At 42.8% G+C, this 26,575-nt stretch overlaps 1 protein-coding gene across 2 annotated transcripts in view; it reads right to left on the reverse strand.

The window, feature by feature from the left end:
* GAREM1 (GRB2 associated regulator of MAPK1 subtype 1) overlaps positions 1 to 26,575 on the reverse strand; it is a 106,351-nt gene that overhangs the window by 6,705 nt on the left and 73,071 nt on the right. The window contains exons 3-5 of one of the 2 annotated variants that reach the window (XM_080610093.1): positions 19,108 to 19,238; positions 8,704 to 9,882; positions 3,430 to 3,596 (exon numbers count right to left, since the gene is read on the reverse strand). In XM_080610093.1, the coding sequence (XP_080466219.1) occupies positions 3,430 to 3,596; positions 8,704 to 9,882; positions 19,108 to 19,238 (1,477 nt within the window). The remainder of the gene's footprint in view (positions 1 to 3,429; positions 3,597 to 8,703; positions 9,883 to 19,107; positions 19,239 to 26,575) is intronic. The other variant, XM_080610094.1, reaches the window with a different exon arrangement.

The following is a 26,575-nucleotide window of genomic DNA, read 5'->3' on the forward strand; positions in this document are numbered from 1 at the left end:
TTTTATATTTATATACCACAGATGTGTCATGGAATGTAAAAGCTAACAGGGGTAGGTCAGCACTGCAATAGACCCAAGACCAACAGACATAAGAGATGACCAAAAGCCCTTTTGGAACCAACATTTTCATTTGTTATGGCACTGTTGTGTGCACAGGGCACAGGATCCGTTCCCACTGCTCACTGGTACAAAAACTGCTTTTTGTACCAGTGCACAAGTGCACAGTACAATAACACAGAGTTAAGTTAATGCTTACTGCCAAAGGGAAAGTTTTACCTGCAAGGGTAAGCAGACTTCACTGTACGCATTCAAGTATCAGGCTTTAAGCTTATCACACAGTAACTTGTTTGTATGCCCATATTCTTAAGAAGCAATTAGGAGAAACATTTGCTTTTCAAAGGCACTTGAAGTTTCCCTGACCTACTTACAGGTGGTAAACTAAGCTCAGCCTGTCTGAGAGAACTGACGGTTTATATCCCGGTGTTCCTGAGAGACACATGCCAACAAAAGCATGTAATCTGTTATCAAAAGCAAATGCTTGCAGCTTTTATGCCACTTTCTAAAAGAAAGTCTGAAGGGCTGGACTGATCTTCGGAATTCTGGCCAATTAAGCCAGAACACTAGAAAAAGAATTAGCAAAAAAATTATATTAGCAAAAGAATTATAAAATACGTACTTCATACAACAGATGGAAAACAATAGTTGAAAAATCGCTTTCATTACTCACCTCTCTCTCCTGGAAACTAACTACTCAAGAAACTGTTGTCATTATGTGAACAGCTCAGGGAAAACTGCTTCAGGAGGGCAGCAGCTTTCAAAAAACCAGCATAGCTTTGAATGGATTGACACAAAATTAGTTCCCTGTGCCTTGCACTATCAACTGGTCATTTCTGCTGCTTAAAGGCCAACTGGCTGCATGTAAACAATGCAAAGCATTTTTCACAAACCAAGCCATTGGGCTGCTTGATTAAGAGAAGACAGTCAGTGAAGGCATTGTAAACCACTAACCATACAGAGAAATTAAATTGGTTGATCCTGTTTCTGTTCTCTAATTCAATATCAGAAATGTGAACATTTAATGATTTAAAAGATTAATGGAATTACCAAAAACTGATTAAGTAACATTTTCAAAGTGATTCCTTGTTTGTTCTCCACCAATACTAACTCACTGGTACTCGGTGCCAAAGGGGGAAGTTTAGATTGGATGAAGTTCTTTACTCTAAGGGCGGTGAGACACTGGAATGGGTTGCCCAGGGAAGTTGTGAATGCTCCATCCCTGGCGGTGTTCAAGGCCAGGCTGGACAGAGCCTTGGGTGACATGGTTTAGTGTGAGGTGTCCCTGCCCATGGCAGGGGGGTTGGAACAAGATGATCTTAAGGTCCTTTCCAACTCTAACTATTCTATGATTCTATGATGCCAGAGAAACCTCAACAACAGCTGAAGACAGGCATCAGGCATTTTTATAGTCAGATAAGGACAAATCATACTGGTTTGGTGTTTAAAATATTGGCTGTAACCTGTCACGATCCAGAAAATAAGATCATTGATACAAATGGCAGGACTTGAGAAGCAACTTCACCAACAATCTAGTTACTCCACACACTGCCATTTTCTAGCAGCTTTTTCTGCAGCACTAGGTCATGTCTACCAAAATGGAGATACCTAGTCTGGACCCAAGCTGGAGATGAATTTCATGCAAATATTGAGAAGTTCAAGCCAAAACACATAATTTTTTAGGTTGGAAAAGACCTTTAAGATCATTGAGTCCAACTATTGACCCAGCACTGCCAAGTCCACCACTAAATTATGTCTCTAAGGCATCACACCTACACATGCCTCCAGGGATGGGCACTCAACCACTTCCCTGGGCAGACTGCTCCAAAGCATGATGACCCTTTTGGTGAAGAAATTTTTCCTAATATCCAATCTAAGCCTCCCCGGGACCAACTTGAAGCCATTTACTCTTTGCTTGCTATTTGGGAGAAGAGACTGACGTCCATCTCGCTACAACCCTCAGTTCAAGAAGGACAGGGAATTGCTTGAAAGAGTCCAGCGCAGAGCCACAAAGATGATTAAGGGAGTGGAACATCTCCCTTATGAGGAGAGGCTGAGGGAGCTGGGTCTCTTTAGCTTGGAGAAGAGGAGACTGATGGGTGACCTCATCAATGTTTACAAATATGTAAAGGGTGAGTGTCAGGATGATGGAGCTAGGCTTTTCTCAGTGATGTCCAGTGATAGGACAAGGGGTAATGGGTGTAAACTGGAGCATAAGAGGTTCCATGTGAACATCAGGAGAAACTTCTTTACTGTGAGAGTGACAGAGCACTGGAACACGTTGCCCAGGGGGGTTGTGGAGTCTCCTGCGTTGGAGATATTCAAGGCCTGCCTGGACAAGTTCCTGTGTGATGTACTCTAGGTTACCCTGCTCTTGCAGGAGGGTTGGACTAGATGATCTTTTGAGGTCCCTTTCAACCCTCGGGATTCTGTGATTCTGTGAACCTCCTGCATTCCTGAGAAACTTCACTTCTCACTGTTTTCCTGGTTTCTTGGGAAGCAAATATATTCTCAACTACAAATAGAGAAGGCAGGATTTGGTGGGCCCCAAATGCTGGGAGGTCTTGTGCTCAGCCTCCTGTGGAGTCGACCTTGACAGAACTACTCAACTGGCTTTCATAAAAACAAACGAGCAGCCTTGATCTAGAGTGATCATTGCCAGATACACAACACTAAGCTGCAAATCTGCACTCCGGTTTAAAAAGGCAATTCCAGCATAAATTATTATACCAATTGCATCAAGGCTGAAATGATTTCAGTGGTGCTTCAGATCAATTTGTAATATCCAGACATGTAGTACCTTGTCATTGAAGAGATATCAAAAATAATGGCAACAGGACATTCAAGGCAGAAAGGAGATGAGACTTCAAAAGGTGTATACACTTTCTGAAGCCAAAGGAAGAACACTGCATTGCTTGGAAAAGGTATGCAGCCACATAATTAAAAATTTACTGTCAACTTTCTACTAAGCCTGAGTGGATTTTCCAGTTTGTGGGTTAGGTTTGTGCTGAAGTGGGTTTGATCTGGAAGCTGTCTGGCCTCCTTCCGCCACAACTCACTTTGCACTCAGTGGTGTCTGCTGGCCTCTCTGTTCTCCATCACACCCACCCCGTAGGTTCCCACATAGTTGGCACAACACATTTCTGGACTATCATGCACCTTTTGTGCCTCCACTTATCACAGCTGGCTGCACTGCATGACTGTAGCACTGAAATCTCACCCCAAAACCAGCTGTTCTGGTTTGAAGATTCAAGCCTTTCAAGAATTATACTGAACTGTATAGGATTTTCAATTTAGACAGCCTATTCCACCTTACAGTGGGATTATTTATAGCAGTATGTGCTAGCGCAGGGCTCTCACAGCTCAAATACATACATGTTGTGCAGTCCCGAAGAGTAGTAGGACAGAGTAGGGCTGGGAGAGCGGGTCTGCTGTCGTGCAGGTTTGGCTGTACGAGGAGGGATGGAAGGACTGGTGGAGGACGGCTTTGAGCTCCGTGGTGGAACAGGAGGAGCATTCAGGAGTCTGCATTCCTCTTTTACCTGTACAAAAGAACAATATGTAAGTAAGCAGCAAGAAAATGTGGGGAACAGCACCCTCAAACAGATGAAACACATCTGGTTCTGCCTTCTTCCATGAAAGGAAATCATTAAAAAGGGAGGACAGGGGAAAAATGATGCTAACGATATACACTTCCAACAGTATGTGACTGTCATAAAGAAGTCCAAAAGAAAGCATTGCTACCAGTAGAGCTACTAGCAATCTTTTTTAGGGTGCTTCTCAGTAGTTTGATACCCACTCATTTAAAAAGTGGCAGCAACAAAATGATGTAAAAGAACCTTCCAGTAACATACAAAATCAGACAGACTGCTCCAGATCCTTTACGTTTGGTAAGGAGCAATTAATTAGGATGAAGCTTCATTCGCGTTGTTTATTCAGAGGTAATAAACCAAGCTTACATAATGAAAAGATCTCAACAGACTTTGATGTTTCCTGACTTACTTCACCAGTGATACTCAGCCATCCAGCTCTAGAATAATTCACAGCCTCCTTGTCTCACTCCCCAGGAATAGCACATGTATCTCCTATTTACCAGGTGCTGGGATTCATGCCTGGAGCTTCAGTCCTTCTGCAGCTGACAAAGCAGTCCAGGATGAAGTTAACTACAAATCATAAAAGCTGAAAGGTGTGAGCAGAAGACCCTGTTCAAATACTGCACCCAGCCAACAGGTCTAGGTCTATTTTTTGTAGCCAGCTAACTTTGCAGCTTAAAGCACATGACTAGCACTGCTTATCTGAAATTAAGCTTGGTCTGCCTAGGAAGAAGCAAAACATCAGAATCCATCCCTATAGAAGAAATGGAATGGCAAAAATGATGGAATTAAGACCTTAATCTCATCAGTACATATTTGGAAGAGCAACTTTATTTAGCAGGGCTAGGGGTGAGGAAGGCTACTGAGAACTAGTCTGCCAGGCAGGATTTTTAAGGACTTGCCACCTTCCCCCAGGCGGGAGGAGACCTCTATGTTCTCCTCGTCTGAAACAGTCTTAGATGCACCAGAAAAGGGAAATTCTCTGTGTTTGGAAGCTATAGTTTATTTTTAAATTTAGCAACACTGCAGAAGTAAAAGTTATCTTAGCAGTTCTGCAACACATAATTAGCAATAAAAGTGATTTATTCAAAAACAAAATAAATGTGGAACCTTTTGCAATCCACTTCAGTGCTTTCAAAAATGCAACAACCCATTTGGTACTTTTGTCAAATGGAAAATTGGGGGCTAGGACATTGTAGGACATTTTTTTCTAATTCAGAACAAGTCAAAATTACAGGAAATGACCAACAGCATAAAACACTGAAATAAATCTTGCCGTAAGCGTTCTTATTTGCTCTTTCAAGGAGGAAAAAAAAAAAGAAAAAGAGGAAGAATCAACTTTATTCATGTTTGTTATTGAATTCAGGCATAAAGCTCTTCAGCCATCTTAGTGCTGTGCCCCAAGGATGCCTAAGGGCTTTTGAATCTTTTTCCCCCAAGTCAGACCAGGTAAACTTAATACTGCATGCCACTGAATATATATGCATAGGGTTAGAGACATCATTCAGGGGAGCTCTTGGAGCACAGCAGACCGTCAGGAGCTTAAAGGGATTCTTTACTGGGAAGACTGCTGGCATACAAAGGTGCTGGCATAACAAACTATGTCAAGCTCCCTTGCTGACCTAAATTGCAGATCAGAACAAGGCCATAAATAATACTGGTTTGCAGTCCCAGTTGGTCCCTGACACAAGACCACGATTACAGCTGCCAGACACGGCCCTCTGGAAACCCAGCAGAGGAATAAAAAGGAGAGATTTTGCAGATTAAACTGACAAGAGCCAGGGGAAACTTCAGAGGGGAGCTGCCCTCACTAGGTCCAAGAGAACAACAATGAAATAGAGGACAGAAGAGCCATGGTGCAACATGAGGATCACCTCGATGGCTGCTGCTCTTAGGAAATATTCTTTCACCCAGAAGCACTGGATGCTATACAGCTGCCAGGCACAGATGAAGTACATTTGCACTGCATGTCCCAGGACTTTTATTTGTCACTGTCCAAGCTCTCCCACACTCCAACACTCCTTCCTGTGACCTGGGTACGGTGACCTCTATCTGATGGTGTGAGATGCTATGTTGATTTAAAGACTTCTGCTCCTTTTCCTTGGTGCCACCCTGAGCACCGGCAGAACCACTGGACCCTGTCACTCCTGAATCTGGGCATTGTAGTGACCGCTTCTGAGGTCATCCGGGTGAAACCCACCCTATCGCTGGCATGACCATGAGTGCAACGCACCTTGCCAACAGGCACCTGAACTTCCAGCACACTCCATCAGGGACTTGCCTTCAATCAATCAGGAAAACAGCCTCTGATTTTATGCAAATGAGTGGTGGAGGACTGAAGCAATCTCTACTTTACAGCCCTTAATTCAGAGGTCATTTTCCCCCCATCCTTCTGCCTTCGAGCTACTTCGATTTTCTGACAGGTATTTACAAAATACATGTGATATATCAGAATGCTTCATCCTGCCAGAGAAAAGGAAACCAGAACAGCTTCTGAAATACCCAAATGTCCTTTTCCCTCCTGCAAGCAGCTTCTGTACACACATTTTAAATATAGTGCATGCAAAAATACAATTGCCAGCCAATCTTCATACAGAAAGGCTATGGAATATCATTCTAGGGGGAGTGATGACTAAACCGCATGTTCACCAGCCGCTCCTGAGATCTACTTATTCTATAAATACCCTACATGGAAACCATGCAAACATCTCCTTGGCCCCAACCCACTGATGAATTCAGTAGGTCACTGATACTCATTCCAAAGCTGTTCCAGGAAGCCACAAAACCGAGTCTAAATTATTATTATCTATGGAGACATAGGGGTTTTATTCTGTTTTAGGTTTTATGGGCTTACACCCCCTGCCCACTTCTAAATGGAAGCTAACATCTTTAACAGATACATGCTACATGGCTTGAAAGCAATACTGAAATTGCTGACAGCACTCACACATTACCTCAGTAATGTAAGACACACATGACAAAACTGTCCTTTTTCAAAATGACCTTAAAAGACAACGCATGTATCCTTCCCAAACACCACCCTGCTGCCCCCAGAAGGGAGTCACTATTCCATGAGGTTTCCCCAAGTGTGAGGGTCCACACTGATGCTGCGCTGTTGCTCCGTAGCTCTCCCAGCATCCCATCACCCACGCCTCAGCCATGACATCGAGTCACCCTTGACACAGCCATGACTCAGGGGGCCAGCACTACCCTGCCCAGGGGCTGCCCTCACCCTGCTGTAGGGTCGCCTTCCTCCCTGACTCCCCCTCGCCCTCCTGCCCGCTTCCTGGCACTAGCACCAGCGCTCCTTTGACCCTGCGCTGAAGCAGTTCAGCTCACAGAAATCAGCAGGAAACTCATCATTTTGCAGATCCAGACCTGGCCGCCTGCCCAAGTGCCAGAGCCAGCACAAAAGAGGAGCCAGGACCATGTGGCTGGGAAAGGAGGAGGAGAAGGAGGAGGAGGGTGGGACCAGCCCCACACCAGTTCACATCAGTGTAGGCTGCTGGGAACCTCATCCCGATATGATGCTGCCGGGCACCTGGCCAAAGGAGTCTGGACAAAACAGTGGTGCATACCTGACCTCACAGGCTAGGGCGTGCTCTTGGGTTCCCGCACTTAGACATTATATATAAACACTCTTTGCTATGAAGAAGTAATGTCTTGACTCTCCTGTCTTTGCTGAAGCTGCTCCAGCTGCTTTTTGGAGAAGCTCTGCCAGCACAAAGGGCTGCAGTTATGCATTTTGTACCTGCACTGGTGTTCTCTCCTGTTATCGCCACAACTCCTGCACAGCCTGGCCAGGGGATCCCCACGGCAATACACTGCAGACTAACCCAGCAAATACATATAGCTTAGTTTTCAAGCAGATTGAGACCTGCCTCATGGTGGAAGAGTTCTGGCAAACACTGTTGGACTGTTAGATGGCAATAACAAAGGGATGGCATCACCATGGTTTGCTGCATTTTGGTCTTAGATGAGTTTCAGCTTACTGTGCAGCCACACTCTTGAAAATACCGTAGCACTTGCAAGCGGAATGATATTTTTTAAATACAAGTTCAGCAAAAACCCTGCAAAATGAATTGGTTAAATAATATCCACCAAGACTTATGTGACATAAGAATGTATCATTCAAATTTTGCTAAAGGTTCCGAAACACTCTTTCCCGAGGGAATTTTTCATTTTTCCTTTCCTTTTTCCAAAATTAATGTTTAGGACCATGTCAAGAGACCACGTCATGAATGAATTTTCCACCTAGTCCACATAAGCTCCTGTTGATAAAACATATTTGTATCTGTGCCTCTGAAGTCTCCATGACATTTCAGGTTTGGAGAACTGATTTCTCTCATGCATGTTCATTAGAAACCCTAGGACAGGAAATCTGCTTTGTTTAAAACTGACTCCCCTAGAAGGGTCATTTATGAACTCTGCAGAGTTCCTATTTAAACGTATTTTCTGTCAATAAGCAGTACAGAATGATTAGCTCAGGTCTAGTTTGATAAAGTTTCCTTGAAGACAAACACAATATTCTTCAAAATCAGCCATAAACTTGTAATAGAGAAGACAATCTCATTAACAAACACTTCAAATCCATCAAAATTCTAGCTGTCCTCATTATAAGGGCCTGTTAATCAAAGATGCAAAGGTGATCTGAGGTAGTTCCAAGTGGGGTCACACCCCACACACTTCAGCCACAGAAAAAGCGAGAAAACATGGAGGCCACATGGAGAGACGACGTGGACAGCAAGGGAAGGAAGTGACCTAGCAGTTCTTATACCTTGTTTGTGTGAGCAAGAAAATCCAATAAATATCACCTGAAAGTATCAGGATTAAACCACATGATCAATTGTATTAAATACACTTTTCAGACATGACCTACACTTAGAAGTAGACTAGCAGAAGTTGCACATCTCACGAATTCTTAACCGTTTCCTTGCCCTCCATATCCACACCACCTCCCTCTCCTCCAAGTCTTCACTAAAAAAGCCCGATTCCCAAGCAAACTTTTCACCAGCTAAAAACCAGAAAGAAACCTACATAAATAATCCTGACTTACTGCTTCTGATTTGGGAGGCACTGGAGGTGGAGGTAGCGAAGCATCTGAAGACTTTGTGGTTGTTCCAACAGTTGCAGGCACGGGAAGAGATGCGCTACCATACTTTGATCGGAAAGACCCTCTGTAGTTGTCACATTTGTTCTTCTCACTTAGCGAGCGAGTGAGAGGCTGATCACCAGCCTTTCCAGACCCTTGGTCCAACCACAGCTCTTCGTAAGGAAGTTCTGGTTTAGTAGGCAGAAACATCGATTCTTCGCTAACTTCAGGGAAAAGGTAATCACTGCTACTGTCACCAGACTCCTGGTACTGAAGAGCATCATGAGAGAACAGGGCCCACTCGTTACACAAGTCCCTGCAGCCGTGGAGGTTCACCTCACTGTTCCCATGCAAGTTGTTTCCATAGACGCACACTGAAAGCCGATGGAAGGACTGTGTAAGCTCGTCCCGTGCGTAGCTGAGGGAGTTGGGCACATGGCTGTGCCCCGTGCATCGGCTCTTCTTTGGGCTCTTGCAGTCTTCATTCCAGTCAGTTTTCACATCTCGCACGGCACGGGAATACTCATCTATGTCAAACTGTTCCTGACACATATTAAACCAATGCTGGATGAGGGATTCGTGCCACAGCTCCCCCTTTACCAGGCTGTCAGGTAGAATAAATTTCGGAAGCGACAAGTGCAACGGAAAATGCATGGGAATAATTTTGTTGCCACGAAGCACACAGCAAACCACCACAGTCTTGGTTTGAATGTTGACAAACTTGTACCTGTGCCCTTCACGGATAAAATGCAGGTCATAAGGATTCCTTGGGGTAGGACTTGGCACAGTCACATTAACGGGCAGCCTGGTTTTCTCTACTATATTGCGAATCGTGTGCTCACCTTCTTGCATCTGCACCTCTAGCGGGCTGCGGGTGCTGAATTTGCCCTTACACTGGAAGGGAAGACTGATGCTTTCGTTGGTCCTGTGGTTCATGCAGATGAGACAGGGCATTTTGCCTCTGCCTAGCTTACTAATTGAATTAAGCTTCCCGATTTTTTTGAAGATGGTGTTGAGTCGTGACTTCTCCTTAGAAGATTTTGCATAAAGGATTTCTGCTTGCCCCATTAAAGTGAGCTCATCCCCAGTACTAAGAGTAATGTTGTAAACTTCAGTGTCTTCATTGCACTCACCTGAAGCCACCTGCAACAATAAAAAATCTGGTTTAAGACTTCAAATCATATCAAAGCTATTGAGACTGAACTTACAAGGCTATCTATTGGGAGAAACTGAACTAACTTTGTTTGGACAGCTGAGTAGTCAAGCACAAGGTGTTTAACCAGAAGCTCGGTCAGGTAACCTTTTTTATTTTCCTGCACATTCCTGCATATTACCAAAGGGAAAACAGCCACATGGAACTACTAAAGAAAGCATGAGATCAAACATAACCAATTTTTAAGGAAAGGACATTCAAATAGCCACTTGTGTCAATGCAGCTATCACAAAGCATGTCTGGATTCCCTTGGGTATCTTTTTTCCCATGCCCTTTTTTTTGCTGTTTGCTAGAACTTATTTGCCAGGCTCTTGAGGGAAGCAAACTTCTTCCCATCTTCAGCTCCCTGAGGAGCAGAAAAGGTGATCTCATCATTACAGATAAAGCATACCCCTTTGATAGAATCTCTTCCAGGCTAGGGGAAATGACAGATGACATCTATTCCCTGAAGGAGAAGTCAAGAATATTGGTCTACCCCATATGCCTAACTCCCCCTCTGCTTTGCTCTCCTAGTCATAGACTTCCTTCCTCATTTTTGATCATAATTGCAATTTAAGAGATTAAACAACATATGCACAGCCATGTGTGTGCTCTTCTAGTATGGAAATGGTACTGGAAAGAGAGAGAGAGAAAAAAAAAAAAAAGAAGGCAAACCAGATGTCCGAGGCTCATTTGTTCCTGAAGTTATTTCCTTAAGACTGGAATAGCTCTTTACAGACAAGATTGCTCTGCTCCACATTTGAGTGGTTTAATGTGAAAAGCTCTTTGCAGGCACCTAACAGAACCTACACAGCTCCTCCTCAGCAGCAGGTACCTACTCATAAAGGAAGGTACATCAGATAAACACTACTGGCCTGTTATAGACCATTTCATTTGGAAATACTTAACATTAAAGAAATTGCAAATGAAAATATATGCTGAAATTGTATATCCCTTCCTCACCTTGGCAACCCCTGAAGACTTCATGAAGCTGTTTGAAGTTCAAATTCTGGGCTTCAAACTTGGGTATCATTACAGAAGAGCCATTGCATGGAATCAAGGCTGTAATTCCAATCAGTTAATAATAGAGAAGCACTGTGAGTAACACTTCCTCTTGTAAGAAGTGATCTGCAATTCACCCCTATTTGTGAAGTTGTCATTTACTTCTGCAAGCCTTTCAGAGCAAACGCAGAGGCAGCTCAGCACCGCCTTAGCACTTCAGTCTCAGGGCTTCCAGAGAGGAAATCATTCAAGCCTGAATTATCTAAACAAACACTAATTGGTCTAACCCAGGAAACTACTAGGATTTATGGTGCGTAATACTCATTCACAGTTCACACCACTGGCCAGACAGCATTTTGAAACACCGCCACATGAAAGGAAAGCACCCTGTGTTTTTGCTGATAACACTGGTGTTACACTCATTGCTGGTTTCGCCTCAAAAGCACCACAGAGCGCTGCTTTTGAGCTGCAGCCTCCAGTGAAATTGTTAAGGGCTGAGGAAACGCAGGGCTCTGTGCGTGTACCATTCCATCTCCCCTTCTCATTGTAAGAGGGCTTATATGGCAATAACATCATTTTCTAGCATCGACAAGTCCCCACAAATCGCTTCTTTGGACAATGCCAGCCACACTGTCAGGCACTTTAACTTGTGACAGTACAAGTTCTTGCTTCCTGTGGGACACTGACTGAAGCAAGGGAGATGACACAACCTACGGCTGCGGGAGCTCTTGCTTAGCCAACTTGCAGTTCCCTGTTGGCTCACAAACAAACAAGGCACCATAGAAGGAAATGGAGGGTCAGATGTGAAGCCACAGAGGTAACTAACTGGCCGAGTTTCAAAACGTGGGTCTTGCAAAGCAGCTGCTTATTGATGGCATCCATTTCAACCAGCTAAATAGCAAATGGATATTTAAATCCAACAGGCATGCTCAAAGATAAAATCATTCGCAATTAAAAATTGTGGAAAACATGCTTTCTTTTTTTTTATAATATAGTCACAGATATTAACAGGTAAAATAAAGCTGAATTTTACTGTGCTGGAACAAAAGAAAAATCATGCCACATTTCTAGTTTGGCACAGAGAAGAATACTGTTTGGCATTCTTCTTTCTGAACAAAAACATAAGGTATCAGCTGCTGTCCAAAACTGTAATAAAAAAAGTGAAGAAACTAAATGAAAAGTCCAAGACTGCACAACTTTTATCCCTATTCACTAAACACTGCTATGGTGATGTTAAGGCTGCTGGTACACCAGGCTAAGTATATCTTAAAATTTAAGTCCTGAAAGTCAAGAAAGCTAACTCCTCTCTTCTTGTGTTAGGTTATTCACTCACCACCACATGCTGATTAATATTATAAAGCATACATGGTAGATAAAAATGTGTTCCAGGCTATTAGCAACGAATATATACCATACATATATATATCTCAGTACATATTGTACCATACATAGCAATGCACAGATACCTCTAAGTTTTTGTTTCTCAGATTACATAGCTACATGTTCTTTACTTTGTTCTTGTAGCAAAGACCTATGAAAATCAAACTTGCTCTGTCCTGTTCACTCACACATTTCACTTTATCAATGGCCATAAAACTTAGAAAAACATCAACAACGGACCATGGACATTAGCACAGGACATCAGGTCAGGCTTGCAGAATCCTCCAGGTTGGAAATGACTCATCCAGTCCAACCCACTCTTCAAAGCAGGTGTAGTTATGGCAGGCTGCTCAGGGCCCTGTCCAGTTAAATTTTTAGTTTCTCCAAAGATGGAGAACCCACATTTTCTCTGGACAACCTCTTCCTGTGTTCAACCACCCTTGCCTTAGTTTTTTGGTTATTTACTTTTTCTCTTATACTGGAGCAGAATTCTCAAGTTCCAACTTGTGCCTTATGTCTCTTGTCCTCCCACTGGGCAGATGAGTAAGTCTGTCTTCTTTGTACCCTCCCTTTAAGTAGGTAGCACAGCAGAGATCTCCCGTCGACCCTCTCAAGGCTGAATGAACCCAGATGTTCCTGCCTCTCCTAATATATATTTTGCTACAGCCCCCTGACCATCTTCATATATTGGACTTGCTCCCACATTGTATCAGGAGGTTATTGGAAAAAAGCCATTTCCAAAACTGGAAGCAATACTCCAGCTGTAGTATTGAAAGTGCTTATGGGGAATAATGACAGTCCTTGACTTCCAGGGCACACTGTTGTTTATACAGCCCAATACGCTGTTGGCCACCGTTGTTACACCACCAGTGTTGTCTGCTGGATACCCCTCAGACTTTTTCCACAGAGTCACTTTCAGCCTCTTGCAGAGCTTATGGCATCTCAAGTGCTGCACTTTGCACTTGCTTTTGGTGGACCTCAAATGGCCCCCATCAGCCTAGGAATCAGTCAAGCACAGCAGCTCTTCAGAATAGATTTGATTAATGCCATATAGTACACTTAAAGACAACATGATTTGTGAGAAAGCGCTTATCATAAATGATTCCTAAAAGGTAAAATGGGTAACACCACACCAGCCTCTGCTTCCTCTACCTTCCCTGCTCCCAGCACTGACCCAGAAGGATGTGCACCTTCAAGCACTCCATGTTCCTGCACAGCCCCGCTGAGAACATGCCCCATGCACCCTCTGCTTCTTGCTATGCCATCACTGGCAGGGTGTAGCAGAGCTCTATGCTATTTCAGATACTTGGATCTGTTAGTGGCATGTCCCAGCCCACACACGACACAGCGTATCACTGGTATATATGACAGAGAAGAATCAGAATGGCAGAATTAAGGTAGTCTAGAACACAGGCTGACGCAGAAATAGCCACATATTTTTTGTGGCAAACTATTGGGATCTCCTCATAATCCTGGAAAATGGGTAAAGCTACAGAAGCCAGAAAGCACTTGTGAAACCTTCACTCAGCTGCATGACATACCCAGGAGGGCTGACTTTGCACTCCCAGTGTGGCTCTGCTCTGCCCCACACATTCAGCTCACTCCCTGCCTCCTCCTTTGCCCTCATCCAAGCAGTGCTCTTGCCTCCTTTGGGACTTTTGCCAGGTTCAGTTTCTAGCCTTCAGGTGTGAAGACCCTGCAGCTGGTAGGAAACTGAGACTAGCTGAAGGAACGAGGGGAAGGAAGGCAGGAGTACACATTGTCCACAAACATCTGCATAGTGGGATTGTGCCCTCATATTTTATTTGTATGTGTGTGTCCTCCTCACATCTTTTTAAAACAGGAATTGTCTGCTGGGCAATTCCAGTGCAGTAACTCGCAGCAGTAACCACCATGATGCCAATAAGATTATAGCCCTGCAGGTGTCCACGTCTCTATCTCCTCTTGTTTACTCCCCGTGCTATGTGTGTTTGCACAGAGGCATGTAAGTTGGCTCCCAGTGAAGCCAACTTAGTGGCTGGAGTGCCAGGAATTCATTCCTTTGTGCTGCTCTTCAGGTGCTCTCCTGCTGACCTGTGATCTCCTTCCAGGCTCTGGGCGCCTATTGCTGACACTATTATCAAAACTAGTCTCACTGCCTCCTGCAGCTCAGCCACCCTCTAGAAGGTCTTCTGCCTGGGTACACCTCTGCAGGCAGCTCTGCTGCCTCTCCCTGCCCCAGGAGAATGCTCAGTGCACTTACTGCAGCCTCTCCCTGCAGCAGCTCAGTCTGGATGGAGGCACTGGCCACTGCTGGGGCAGATGGTGCAGACCCCCCAGCCAAGCTGCAGCCTTCGCTCTCGGATGAGTGCGCACCATTCTGCATTGAGGGTCAGGCAGGATGAGTGCCCTTGACCTGTGCAGACGGTCACAGAATGGTGCCTGGCTGATAGCAAGTCTCTTCACTCATCCACTCCAAAGCCATCCAGAAATCACTGGTAGATGTTTGAACTGAACAAAGCTTAATGCAAAAGACCCACAGAATCAGAACCTACCACATGCTGTACTTACCCTTCATCTCCCTGCTGCTAGATGTTCCTTCATACTAACTGTTCCCTATTGATGCCAGGCTGCTGAGGGGTTACTGGCTTACAGACAACTTACCAAACACACTACAAAACCACAGTGGATTAAGTCACTATAGTGTTTCAAATTTCAAGACTCCTGCAATTTGATAACATTCAGAAGCCAATTATATGTACTGCAGAAGACAGGCATCAGGACAGTGATGAATGATTTTTGATGAATGATTATGTTCTTTTGGGAAAGCTCAAGGATATTGTTTCTTTAGCTTAAGAAACAGTTAACTCAGAAAAATAGATTCTGATAACACCTGAGTCAATATTCTATCTAGGACTCCAATCGTTCTAATTTGTTACAGTTTGAAGTCTTTAATCACTTAGACACATATAAAGTCCTTATAAAAATGATCTGTGGCTTTATATTGCGAGTTACACCTTTTAGCTTTTATCAGAGTCACACAAGCATCGCATTCACTCTAAAAATTCACAGTTAGGATTTTTATTTTTTTGGTAGCTCTTTTTTTAACAGTGAAGTCTCTGATTCGTAAGTTACTGCACATGGTTTGGACTATTAAAGCCAAGGGACTAACCATAGCACTGGAGAGAAAACACAATTTTTTTCAGGTCACAGGAAATGGATAAAGATTTTTAAAAAATAAAACGAAAGGTTTACACAAAAAAAAAAAAAAGAAGAGGTAATTTTATTCAAGGAATTTGACAACATTCAGAGAGACAGTATCCCAGTTTTCTGTTATAAAGCATCTGTCTCCCAAGACAGAGAACCAGCTCACAAAGTACAACTCTTCCTGTTAGTATACACTCATTTCCCTTTCAGCACAGAGGGACTTTGCCCTGATTACTGCATTAAAAGCTGGCTTCAGTGCTGTTTAAGGAGAAGAAAGTTGCTATTGCAGAGTTTAAAACTGCCAGTGTAGGTGACAACCTCCTGTATATGTGCTTTTTGGGAAATCAGGGTGAGTTTATCAGAGCAAACAGAATTACAATCACGTCAGGAAATCAATTTTGCTTCACTGTACTGCATTAAGATGTGTCAAAAAAGGAAAAAGAGAAGTTTTCACTAGAGATTTATTTCTGCCAAAATGCACACTGTACGGGCCAACACAGTTAAACCACTGTGAAGAGAGGTTCACCTTATAAAAACAGACAAATGAGGCATCGCAAGTTCACACCAGCCACACAATGTCTTTGACAGGGAAGAAAAGAAACATTACAGGGCTAATTAACCCAGCTCTCCATCTTGGAAAAGCTCTGCAAACAGCTTCACAGCCTCTCCAGCAAGACTTAGTATCTTCAGGACAAAAGTTATATCCCCAGCACAAAAAAGGATATCCCAGAAGATTTGAAGGGCCCTGAAACACTAAGTGGGCTGGTTTTCAGAGTACAGGAACTCGTGACTTGTCCAGTGTTCAATCTACACAACATTGCTGCTTTTTAAGAGAACATTTTGTGAATTGTCCTTGGTATGATGTGGGGGTTTTGTTCCTGGTTTTAAGTCTTAATGCAAATAGCTTCTGGGTATTTGTACAGACTGCCATCTGTATGGGACCAGAGCAGTTGACTGCAGAAATCTATCTAACCCCAACAAAACAGAACTAAAATAACCCAGCCTTCCTCCCCCTTTCCAACCTAAAGGGGGCCTACAAGAAATCTGGAGATGGACTTTTTATAAGAGTATTGATAGGACAAGGGTGAATGGCTTTAAACTGAAAGAGGGTAGATTTAGATTAGATATAGGAATGAATTCTTCACTATGAGAGTGGTGAGGCACTGGCAAAGGCTGCCCAGAGAAGCTGTGGCTGCCCCATCCCTGGCAGTGTTCAAGGCCAGGCTGGACAGGGCTTTGAGCAACCTGGTCTAGTGGAAGATGTCTCTGCCCATGGCACAGGGTTAGCACTGGATGCTCTTTAAGGTCCCTTCCAACCCAAACCATTCGGTGATCCTATGATGAAAACCTAGGGGAAGGAAGGAAGGGAGATCTACCTCACCTTCCCAGGATAAGATGGTTTATTTTTCCCTTTAGCAACTAATACACAAAGTAAAAATAAAGTATTGCCCTTGGAAAAGATCCCACGGCCCATCACAGCGAGAAGGCAGTTTGCTGAACAGCAGCACTACCTGTAAAATCCTACCAGAGCAGCAAAGGATTTACACCGGGGAGCAAGGTCTGTACCAAGCTGAACAATAACCACAGCATATTGGCACATGCAGGCAGAACTCAATCAGCACGGACAAAACCATGCAGTGACTGCCTGCCTGATGGCACCCTGCAACTCTACAAGCTCTTTCTTCAAAAAATACCCATGAAAGTGTTTGGAACAAGAAATAATTCCCAGACTTCAGAGTTACTCCTCATCTTAAATGCTTCATCAGATATTTCAGGCTACTTTTTTTTTCTTTTTCTATCAGATTAGCTACCTTCTGATATTCTCTTCTGAATTTAAATGGCCACGCTGCATTGGACAGAAATCAATTTACTTAGTATTCCACCCTTTGCTCTTATCAGTTTGACAAGATCTCCCCTGTATTAAAATTTCAGTGTACATAATTCTCTTGCATGTAAAGGGTTCTTAAGCACTTTAATAAATCCTGTTAAGTTCATTTATTTTTTGGAAGATGATAACCTTGGAATAGACTTCTATGAAACTGGAAAAACTGCCAAGAGAAACACTGCCAAGATAACTGTGTAACTAGGTTAAACCTGAATTATTACTGTTATTTACATTAAGGAGTATCATTATAATACCTTCTAAAAATGGATATGCTATCTAACAGTGAGCTGTGCTCATTTCTCAGTTTGCTAAATATAACAAAGAGTTTTAAGAACATTCATATTAAACTCAAGATACAACATTTACATATAAATAAACCTTCAGACAAATACTTTTCTCCCTATAAAGTCAAAGCTACACATCTTACTGTTCCACTCTCCTGATCTGGTCATTGATCAATTGAGAAATAATGGCACAGCACGGGATAAGGCTAGCAGTCCCAAGGTAAGACTGATTTTCCTGGGTAGAAACGAAATTTTCTTGTTGCCGTGAGCTGCCCAGCTATTTCCTAAACACACAAAAGTGTTCCAACTTTCTCAAGTAGCCTTCATTCATGAAAAGCTCTGTTTTATAGGTTCTGGTTAGTGGAGAGTATAAATGAAAACAACGTATTGTCTTGAAAGGCGTGAGTCTGTGTCACTCAATGAATTAACTGATGAGCTCTCACACAGCAGTCTTCAATCTTGTTACAGACCTATAAAAACTGGACTAGCAGTGCAAGAAAGAGAAAAAAAACATTAAAAGGTTGTTATACAAAGCCCACCTCACTACACACAGGACTAGGAAACTATATTGATTTTGCAGCAGCAATATCAACCAGTTTCCCCTGTAGCGTACACAATGCACAACGTCGATCTGTGCCACTGCATCCCAGCTCTTAGATACACCACCTACTTCTCTTGAATGTCAATCACCTAATGTCTTAGGTGGTGTATCAACTAAAGCAAACCAGACAAGCTCGAAGACACTCTGCTATTCTGGCAGAGCTGACCTACGCTGTGTAGTGTCACACATTACAGGCAGCATAAGGAAGAACAAGCTCTGTCTTCATTGTTTCATGTCACTGCAGTGTGTTTGGTGACAGCAAGCTCTTTTACACTCATGGGATTGCTGATCCCTTGATGAGCCCAAGAGGTGTGCACATGCAAACACACATACACACTGAGAACAAGTGTGTCTTTTATGTTTTGTTTTTTCTTTTTGTTTTACTCACAATGCTATTTAGCTGTAGTAATTTCGAGACAAGCAACCCCATCATTTCACCCTCTGTGCTCTCTGAGAATAAAGCTTTCTGGACAGGGATTTGAGCAGCTGCTGCTTAGCAGAGAAGAAAATTCACACTGCTGAAGGGGGACGAGAAAGGGGGCAACAAACAACATTTGTTTAAAATCTGGCAGGAGTATCCTAATTAGATGAATTATTGGATTGATCATCAGCACTGCCCCCCAAAGTGCCATAGGACAGGAGAGCCCTTGGAGGACATGTTGATTTAAGATGGCAAAAACAATCCCAAAGAGCACCATCACTGAATGCAGAACACTAAAGGCTCGTTTGTGTCTCAAAAATCACACTTCCCACACAGCACCATTGCTCGCTTGCCATGTACATAAAGGTTGTAACAGTTAATCATTTAGACAGGGATAAATATTTATTCAGGGACTACCTTAACGTTGAATGTTATTTCCTCCATGACGTAAACTCGTTCAGGAAATGCTTTAGCCACCTCCTCCACACTGTTAAAATACTGCACTGGCTCCTTAATATCTCGGTCTTGTTCCAGCAGCTTAAACTGCCCTGAAAACAGATGATAAACAGAAGAGTTGTAAGATATTTATATTGGACAACTGTCACTGTGGCAACTGCTGGCTCAATTTCTTCACCATTTTGCCCAGTCAATTTTTCCAGTTAGGAGCAGTCAGACCAGAAGACGGAAGATTGCAGAGAGTCTCCTAAACCTGCCACGAAAGGCACCCCATTTCACCAGGTCAGAATGAAAAGCACATGTGGGAGCTGAAGTTCAGTTAAAAGAAGATTCTTTTATCACATGCTCTCTAGAAATAGTAAATAACTATGGAGGCATTTTTGCGTACTTAATTCAGTGTATTAGTATTTGTATAGATAGCAGTTTCTGGGGCTTACTATTAGAAGTTTTACAGAAAGAAAACACGCATTACTACATAGCCCCAAAACAACAAACATAAGGGTTTGGCTTTGTTTTCAGCATCATGAAGCAGCTATTAAAAACTGGTAGGCTAAAACTCTTTTCCTCCTAGGCTTCCCCAAGAGTGAAAGGACATTTAATTTTCCTTAACCATAAACTAAGTCATTTGAGAACTTCAGCTGACGTAAGAAATTAAAGCATGCACATTTAAAACCCTTTTGAAGGTGGTCGCCTTCAGAAGAGCATTAGAAAGAAGTGTTTCTTGCTGACCCTGTCTTCTTGCAGCATGAAAGCCTAAGTTTCCTAAGTCTTGTAAAAGGCAAGAACTAACGCTGAGGCAGCTGCCCCAGGCAGACCTGCCAAGGACAGCCAGGCGCATCAATCGCTTCTGTGCGCTATGAACACAAAGTTTAAAAGCTTTCTTTTACAAATACAGGGATAATGAAAGTTTAGATGGACACATTTGCTGCTTGTATGACTTAAAATGTGTGGAGATCTCCCCAGATTTAGAAACATTGTAAGTTAAAGGCTGGTCTCAGCAAAATAACAGCACAGCACGACTCCATGTGAGAAACAACCGCAGAAAACAGGAAAAAGGCTGAGTAAAATCAATGATTAGTGCTTCTCCTGTAAATCATATTTTAAAATTAGCAACGCATGCAGCCACTGGATTCTTGTTCCCAAGTAGTGCTCAGCTTCATTAAAACACATACAGTACATCAGGATGTCAGCCACCTACAGAAATATTTTCTCACTCCTTCAGCATTTTTGTGCACAACACCCTGCTGCCCCTATACATCCCATTAGCCTTGAGACATTTGTGACATATTTGGGGAATTCACCCACACTGAACTACTCTTCAGGCCACCTGGCAGCAGAGGAGGAAATTAATGCAAGCTCAGCCAGCCCCGATGCCCCATAGGAAAGACTTGTCTTGCCACCCTTCCAGGTGTGTGCACACACTTGTACACACATGCACACACCAAGAGAGGTGGAGAACAACAGGCTCAGCTTCTTCACCTAACCACAGTATCCTGCAGACAGAGGCACAACCTTTTAATCAGTACACCAAGTACTGTGGTTGTAAGCCTAAATATCAGCCTTCAAGACTGAAGACTTCCTTTTATTCCCTTCCATACGTTTTGTCTTTCTAAAGTGACCACAGTAACTTTGAAGTATTAACACTAGAGCAAATAAAGATGCTGGTATTTCCCACTGCAAGACTGTATTTTGCAAATGTTTAGTAACCTTCACCACACTTCAAAAATCAGAGTTGCCTTGGAGTTTTCCTACCTTTGTGTCTGCTTCAGGACATGTTATTATTTGAAGCTTAGCCAAGACAATTCATGTACTTTGAAGACCAACACTGGGGCAGAAGTAGCAGCATCTTTGTCTGACCTGCTGAGGCCATTCCTGTAGTATGTTACAGCAACGGAGTTGCCTACAGGATGGCTTCTCCAGCATTCTGCCTTAGACAGGAGTAAACAGCAGCCATGTAAGGAGGACTTTAAGCACAATTAGCAATACCACCTACAGTTTTCACACCTCTATGAGGAACCCATGGCTCAAGGATGTCCAGAGCAGGGAAGAGGTATCTTTGAGCTTAGTAGCTCCAGAGGTTTTTCTTCCTTGTACATTTATGTAATTGCTTACTGAATGTACCTGAAACTCTCACTGTACACATACCCTTGATCTTGAAAAAATCTAGCAACTTCTTCTTCCACAGACTTTACATTACCTACAGGATTCAGAGCAGAAATAGTAGGAGTGACAAAGCTACACCTAGCACACACTGTGGGTAGCAGCAGGAAACCCAACAGTAGGCAAGCATTCAGAAAAATACTTCATATACTCAATAGAAACATTTCAGCATTCTAAACCTGAATTCTTCAGCCTGTCCACTCTGAGCCTTTTTGGTACAAAGCCATTAGAGGATGAGGCAGTGGCACCTCTGGGCTCAGGGAATCAGGGAGGTGCTCAGTTAACTGACACTGGAAAGCATGTTGTGATTGATACCTGAGGCACACACAAGGAATGAAGAGAGAACTGTGCTTTTCAATCCCCATCCCACCATGCAGACCATGTAAGTCCTGGTCTCAGGATTTCCCCATCAGCCACAGCCTAGCCAAGAGGATGCATTCCTCAGCTCCACAGGTCCTTTCCCCTGCAGGCATCTCACTTTTCTGCAAAGGAAATTCAGGAATGGGGGGGGAGCCGAATGAAGTCAGGCCTCCTCCTACGTAAAGTGAGGATATGCCAAGACACCACAAAGCAGCAGGGATTGAGCTGCATCAGAGAGCATCTGACAGCCCATTAAAACTACTACTCCGTAGTACAGAGCCAATGACTGTACTTCACGGATAATCACTAAGGGCAAGATGTTCTTAACTTTTACAGAAGTTGTCACACACTGTTTGTTCACCATGGGCTGACCTGAGGTTGCTGCTCTCTTCTGCTTACTTCTCAGTTGCTGTCCTCTTTGACTACCGACACAGCCACCTGGGTGCAGCCCTAACTGACTGCCCAGTTTGGGATCCAGCAGTCTGATTTGCAAGATTCCCAGCTGTGGCTTACTATTTGAGGCCAGCTGTGATTACAATTTATAATGGCATTTCATACTCTCAGTTCCCTGAAGAAAAAAAAACCTCAAACCACAGCAAGTTTGAGTCACGTCAGACAGACCTAAGTCCAGCAGAGTTACTTTTGATTTAACACTCTCCCCTATGTACAGAATGGGGTTGAACAGGATACTGCATGGAAGCTACACAGGGGGGTTTTTTGAAACTGTGAGATACTGCAGTGATAAAATTTCACCAGCTCAGAAAGAAATTGAAAACTCTCCCTCAAGAGCAGGAATTGAGTTGGGCACTGTAACAAAGCATGAATTCACATGAATGAGGAAGGAAAACAACATACTGAATAATAACACATTATACGGATAATACTCATCCAGCACTCTGAATGAGACAGTGGTCTTTAATTCTAGGTTCTCTAGTTACTCTGTTTAGAACCATATTACTATTTTACTGTGACTGTTATGTCTTTAACAATAGATAGTTCAGTCTAGTGGCAAGAAAAGGCCGGTTACCCATTACAACCCAAACTTCTATAAAAAAGTCCCACATTCCTCCAGCATCGAACACATGCTTTAGGCTGTGTCTACAGGGAGCAGGGTTTGCTATCTATTGTAGAATTACCCATGTTCCTGTAAAAACAATTAATAAATCGGCTGGAGCTTTGCTTTGGTACAAAGACATGCTCAGAACCGTCTATGTCGCTATCTGTGCCATCCTCCCCTTCTTCAGCTGAGCTGCGCAAACACAAAGCCGTCTGTGCCTTCACTGCTAATAAGCAGCAGTTCAAGAGGAGGTTGACTACAGAGGAGTACACACAGATCCCAAAGCATATAATAGAAGGGCAGCATTAATCTCCTCCTGTTACGAAATCAAGAAGTATGCTGTGCATGGAAGCTGTCAGGGCTAGATGTTAAAATGCCTCTCCTTCGGAAAAGATGGTTTATAACTCGAGATATTCTATAGACTTTTAAAAAGAATTAGTTCCTCATTGAAAAAGGCAGACTTTTTTATTGGAAGGAGAGAAAGAAGGGCTGAAGAGGGGCCTGCAATACATATTTGAGCCAGATGTCAAGTAACTAACTAATAGGGAGGAAGGAGACAATTTCTTATTATGTTTCTCCGCGGTCTCTGTTCAAGCTGTCACAAAAAAAAAAAAAAAAAGACAGCATGGCTGAAATGCAAGTTAAATGGACATAAATCTGGCTTGACTGCAAACTAAAGTGGGATTTTATTACACTTCGCAAGAGGCATGATTTCATCAGGAGACTTTACAAAACTGACAGTAAGCTAAACAAGTCATAAGGCAAATTAACTGCGTTAATTGAGAATTTAACAAAAATTTAAAGAAAATGTAAAGCTAAAACTATACTTCTATAGAAGTTCACCCTTCTCTCTTACTGGCACAAAAAGAATAATGAAATGTTTCCCCACTAAATCAGTGCAGGTTCAGAAAGATCAAAAATCTGTAATACCTACACGGTCCACTGGGCAGGCGTAGTTACTCCCTTGCAGCCAAGTACAAGGGAGTGATGAACAAGCTCTATATCTCTTTATCTTTCAGTCTGGCCTCTGGCAGGCACAGTATTGGAACAGTTTCAATCTAGTATATATTATCTCTGCAGATTATGAATTCTTATTTCTCTGTGAAGGTACTTACAACAAAGACAGTAAATCCAGTACTGCTGGAAATGAATCCAGAAAGATAAAAAGGCAGGGAAAGACCTAAACCAAGGCTTATCTTCCAGTTTATAGAGACATTTATTAAAACTCAGTAGTAGCAGCAAGATCAGTCCATTTTCCTTCCAGCCAGAAGCTGGCTCAGCAACATCTGCGAGCAGGGGCATTAACCAGTTCTTTCTGTCCAAGCCTTCAGGTTGCTCCTGCTGCCTCCACTGCTTACGTTCTTGCAGGCTTATGTATGTTCACAACTCTAATCACCTCACACAGGTTATTTCTGTAACGTAAGATCCCCTGGTTTTTGCAGCGATTTATCCCTCACCACCAAACAGTCCAGCCATTTCCAACAGTCCAATGAATGCCTCCAAGACAGAAACATTCACTTTGTACTGCACCCAGACCAAGGGAAACCTTGTCGATGAAAGCACATATATGCTTATATACCAAAAAGAAAAGATGAAAAAAAATCTGTAAAAGAAAAAAGTAGCTGCACGTCATCAGTAGGAAACATGGAAGGTCACTGAAACATCTGTGCAACACTGCATCTGTTACCTGTGAAATGATTCTCCAAGGAGGCAGGAGTTGTATTGTCTTTCAGCAGCTCTGATTATTTAATAAGTCTCACATCTCTCTATGTAAGAATGTATGCAAAGCCCAGCGCTTCTCAAGAATGTGCAGATGGCACAGCAGGGTAGCAAAAGTACTGCAGAGGTTTATGTTTCATATTATTTGTTGAATGTTGACTGCATTTCAGTGTTTCAAAGAACAGCAGAGCTAACTGAAAAAGGCTCTCTACCTGCCACAATAACACAGAATTGGAAAAAGACAAGTTTTTGTCTACACTTTTCAGCGTTCCTGTGCATCAAGCTGATAAGAAATAACTTTGTTTTCCTCCCCAAAAAGGCAGAGTTGAAAAGCATAAGCCTAAAGCATAAATAAGACGTAATAATGAAGAGCACAGAGAGGTGGCTTGCTGTATATCAGAAAAATGTGGTTGCATGAACTGGAAAGTACACTTCATCATGCCCAGTTCTTCCATAGACCTGTATAGTCTTCAGCTGACTGTGTACACAACTGCCCTCAATGCCTGATATAGAGATGAATTTATCTCAGTGTGGGGCAATGGAAGGAAATCTCAGTTTATGGCCTCACTTATCACCCCATCAACTAGATCATACAGTAGAGCTATTTCATCCCTACCTAATACTTAGAAAAGACAGCCAGTCAAGGGAGAGCATGGCAAACCGAAGACTCTAAAATACTAGATTAAGATGCAACCCTAACATGCTCACCAATGTGTCATTTTTTTTTTAAAAACAGTTTTTTATTTAAATTGACACTTGCCAATACATCTTTGCATAGATCCTACATGTGGCATTTTGTTGTTGCAAGAAGTGCTGTCATAATAGTGGCTGTAGATGTCCTGAAAAAAGTTAGAACAAAAAAGAATCCATCACATCTTGGATACAGCTAATAAATGACTGGAACCAAGGTGTAAAGTTAATATGGCAGCTGTTTTGGGGACCTATCACTAAGCAAATGTGAAAAGGTTTGGCAGACATGCAGAAATAATGATGAGTGGGAAATAAATGCCTTGATTCACTTTCGTCATCTTCCAGTTTGATGAAACTTAAGTGTTTGTTCTCAGCATTCCAGAGGAGAGAAGAGGGCCTGCATGCTCAGGTCCTCTGGCATTGCCAGGCCTCCATGGCACAGTGGACAGTACAGGCGGAAAAAAGACTCACTGCAGCTATAAATATAATTACAGAACCATTTTTAGCAGCAGGAACAGACAGTAGTCTGCAAATGAACTAGTGCAAACAGGCTCCCAGCCCTACTGTCCACAGAGAGGACACTTGCTTTGTCACCTTAGGATTTCTTGTTGAAGGAGCTACTGATTTCACCTCAGGTTGGGACCCAGCAGCAAACTAACATGGATGCAGTGCTATAAGCTCATCCCCTCAATCGAATCAGGAGTAAGACAACCTAGCAGTACAAGTTCATCCTTATCTGCCACACTGGTGTCTTCTAAGAGCTTTGTGAAAAAAGGCTTGGGGGGCAGAGAGGGAAATGTTATTTATAGGAATGTCTGTGTTTATTTTTATATTGTAGCCTACTGAAAGAATATAGGAAATAATAAAAGGGTAGAGAATACAGCAGGAAAATACACAACAAAAGTCTTAGGTACACAAGCTTCCAAAGGATAATGACTGGGTCACAAATCAGAAAATCTACAACTGAATCTTATTATTGTAATCACCATGAAATACCTATTAAACAGACTTTGAAATACTGCTTCAGTTTTTGAAGAGCTGCCTGTCAGTATTTCTTGAGGGGAGGGAAACGGGTGAAGAGGACCTCTTGTGTCCCCACTGTACCAAATCTTCTGGAAATTTTAGGAATGTATTAAAAAAAACAACAGATGAAGCATGAACTAGCGACATATCTAAGTAAACATAATACAAGTAGAATTCATCAAGTGTACTGGAGCTAAACTTCTGGCATTGCAAAACAGAGGGCAAGGCACAAAGGCACATTCAGTCAGTAGGGATTGTGCAACATTTCATGGGGAAGGAGCCCTTCAGAATGAACAGTTTTACTTCTCGGAAGTATTATGAAGATTTTGAAGCCTTAAATGCCTTTATTCCTCTCTGTGTTATGTCTGCGGTACAAACACCCATTCAACCAAGAGAGAATGAGTCAGGCATCACAACCTG

Source organism: Psittacula echo (assembly GCF_963264785.1).
Source record: "Psittacula echo genome assembly, chromosome: 2".
Taxonomy (NCBI): domain Eukaryota; kingdom Metazoa; phylum Chordata; class Aves; order Psittaciformes; family Psittacidae; genus Psittacula; species Psittacula echo.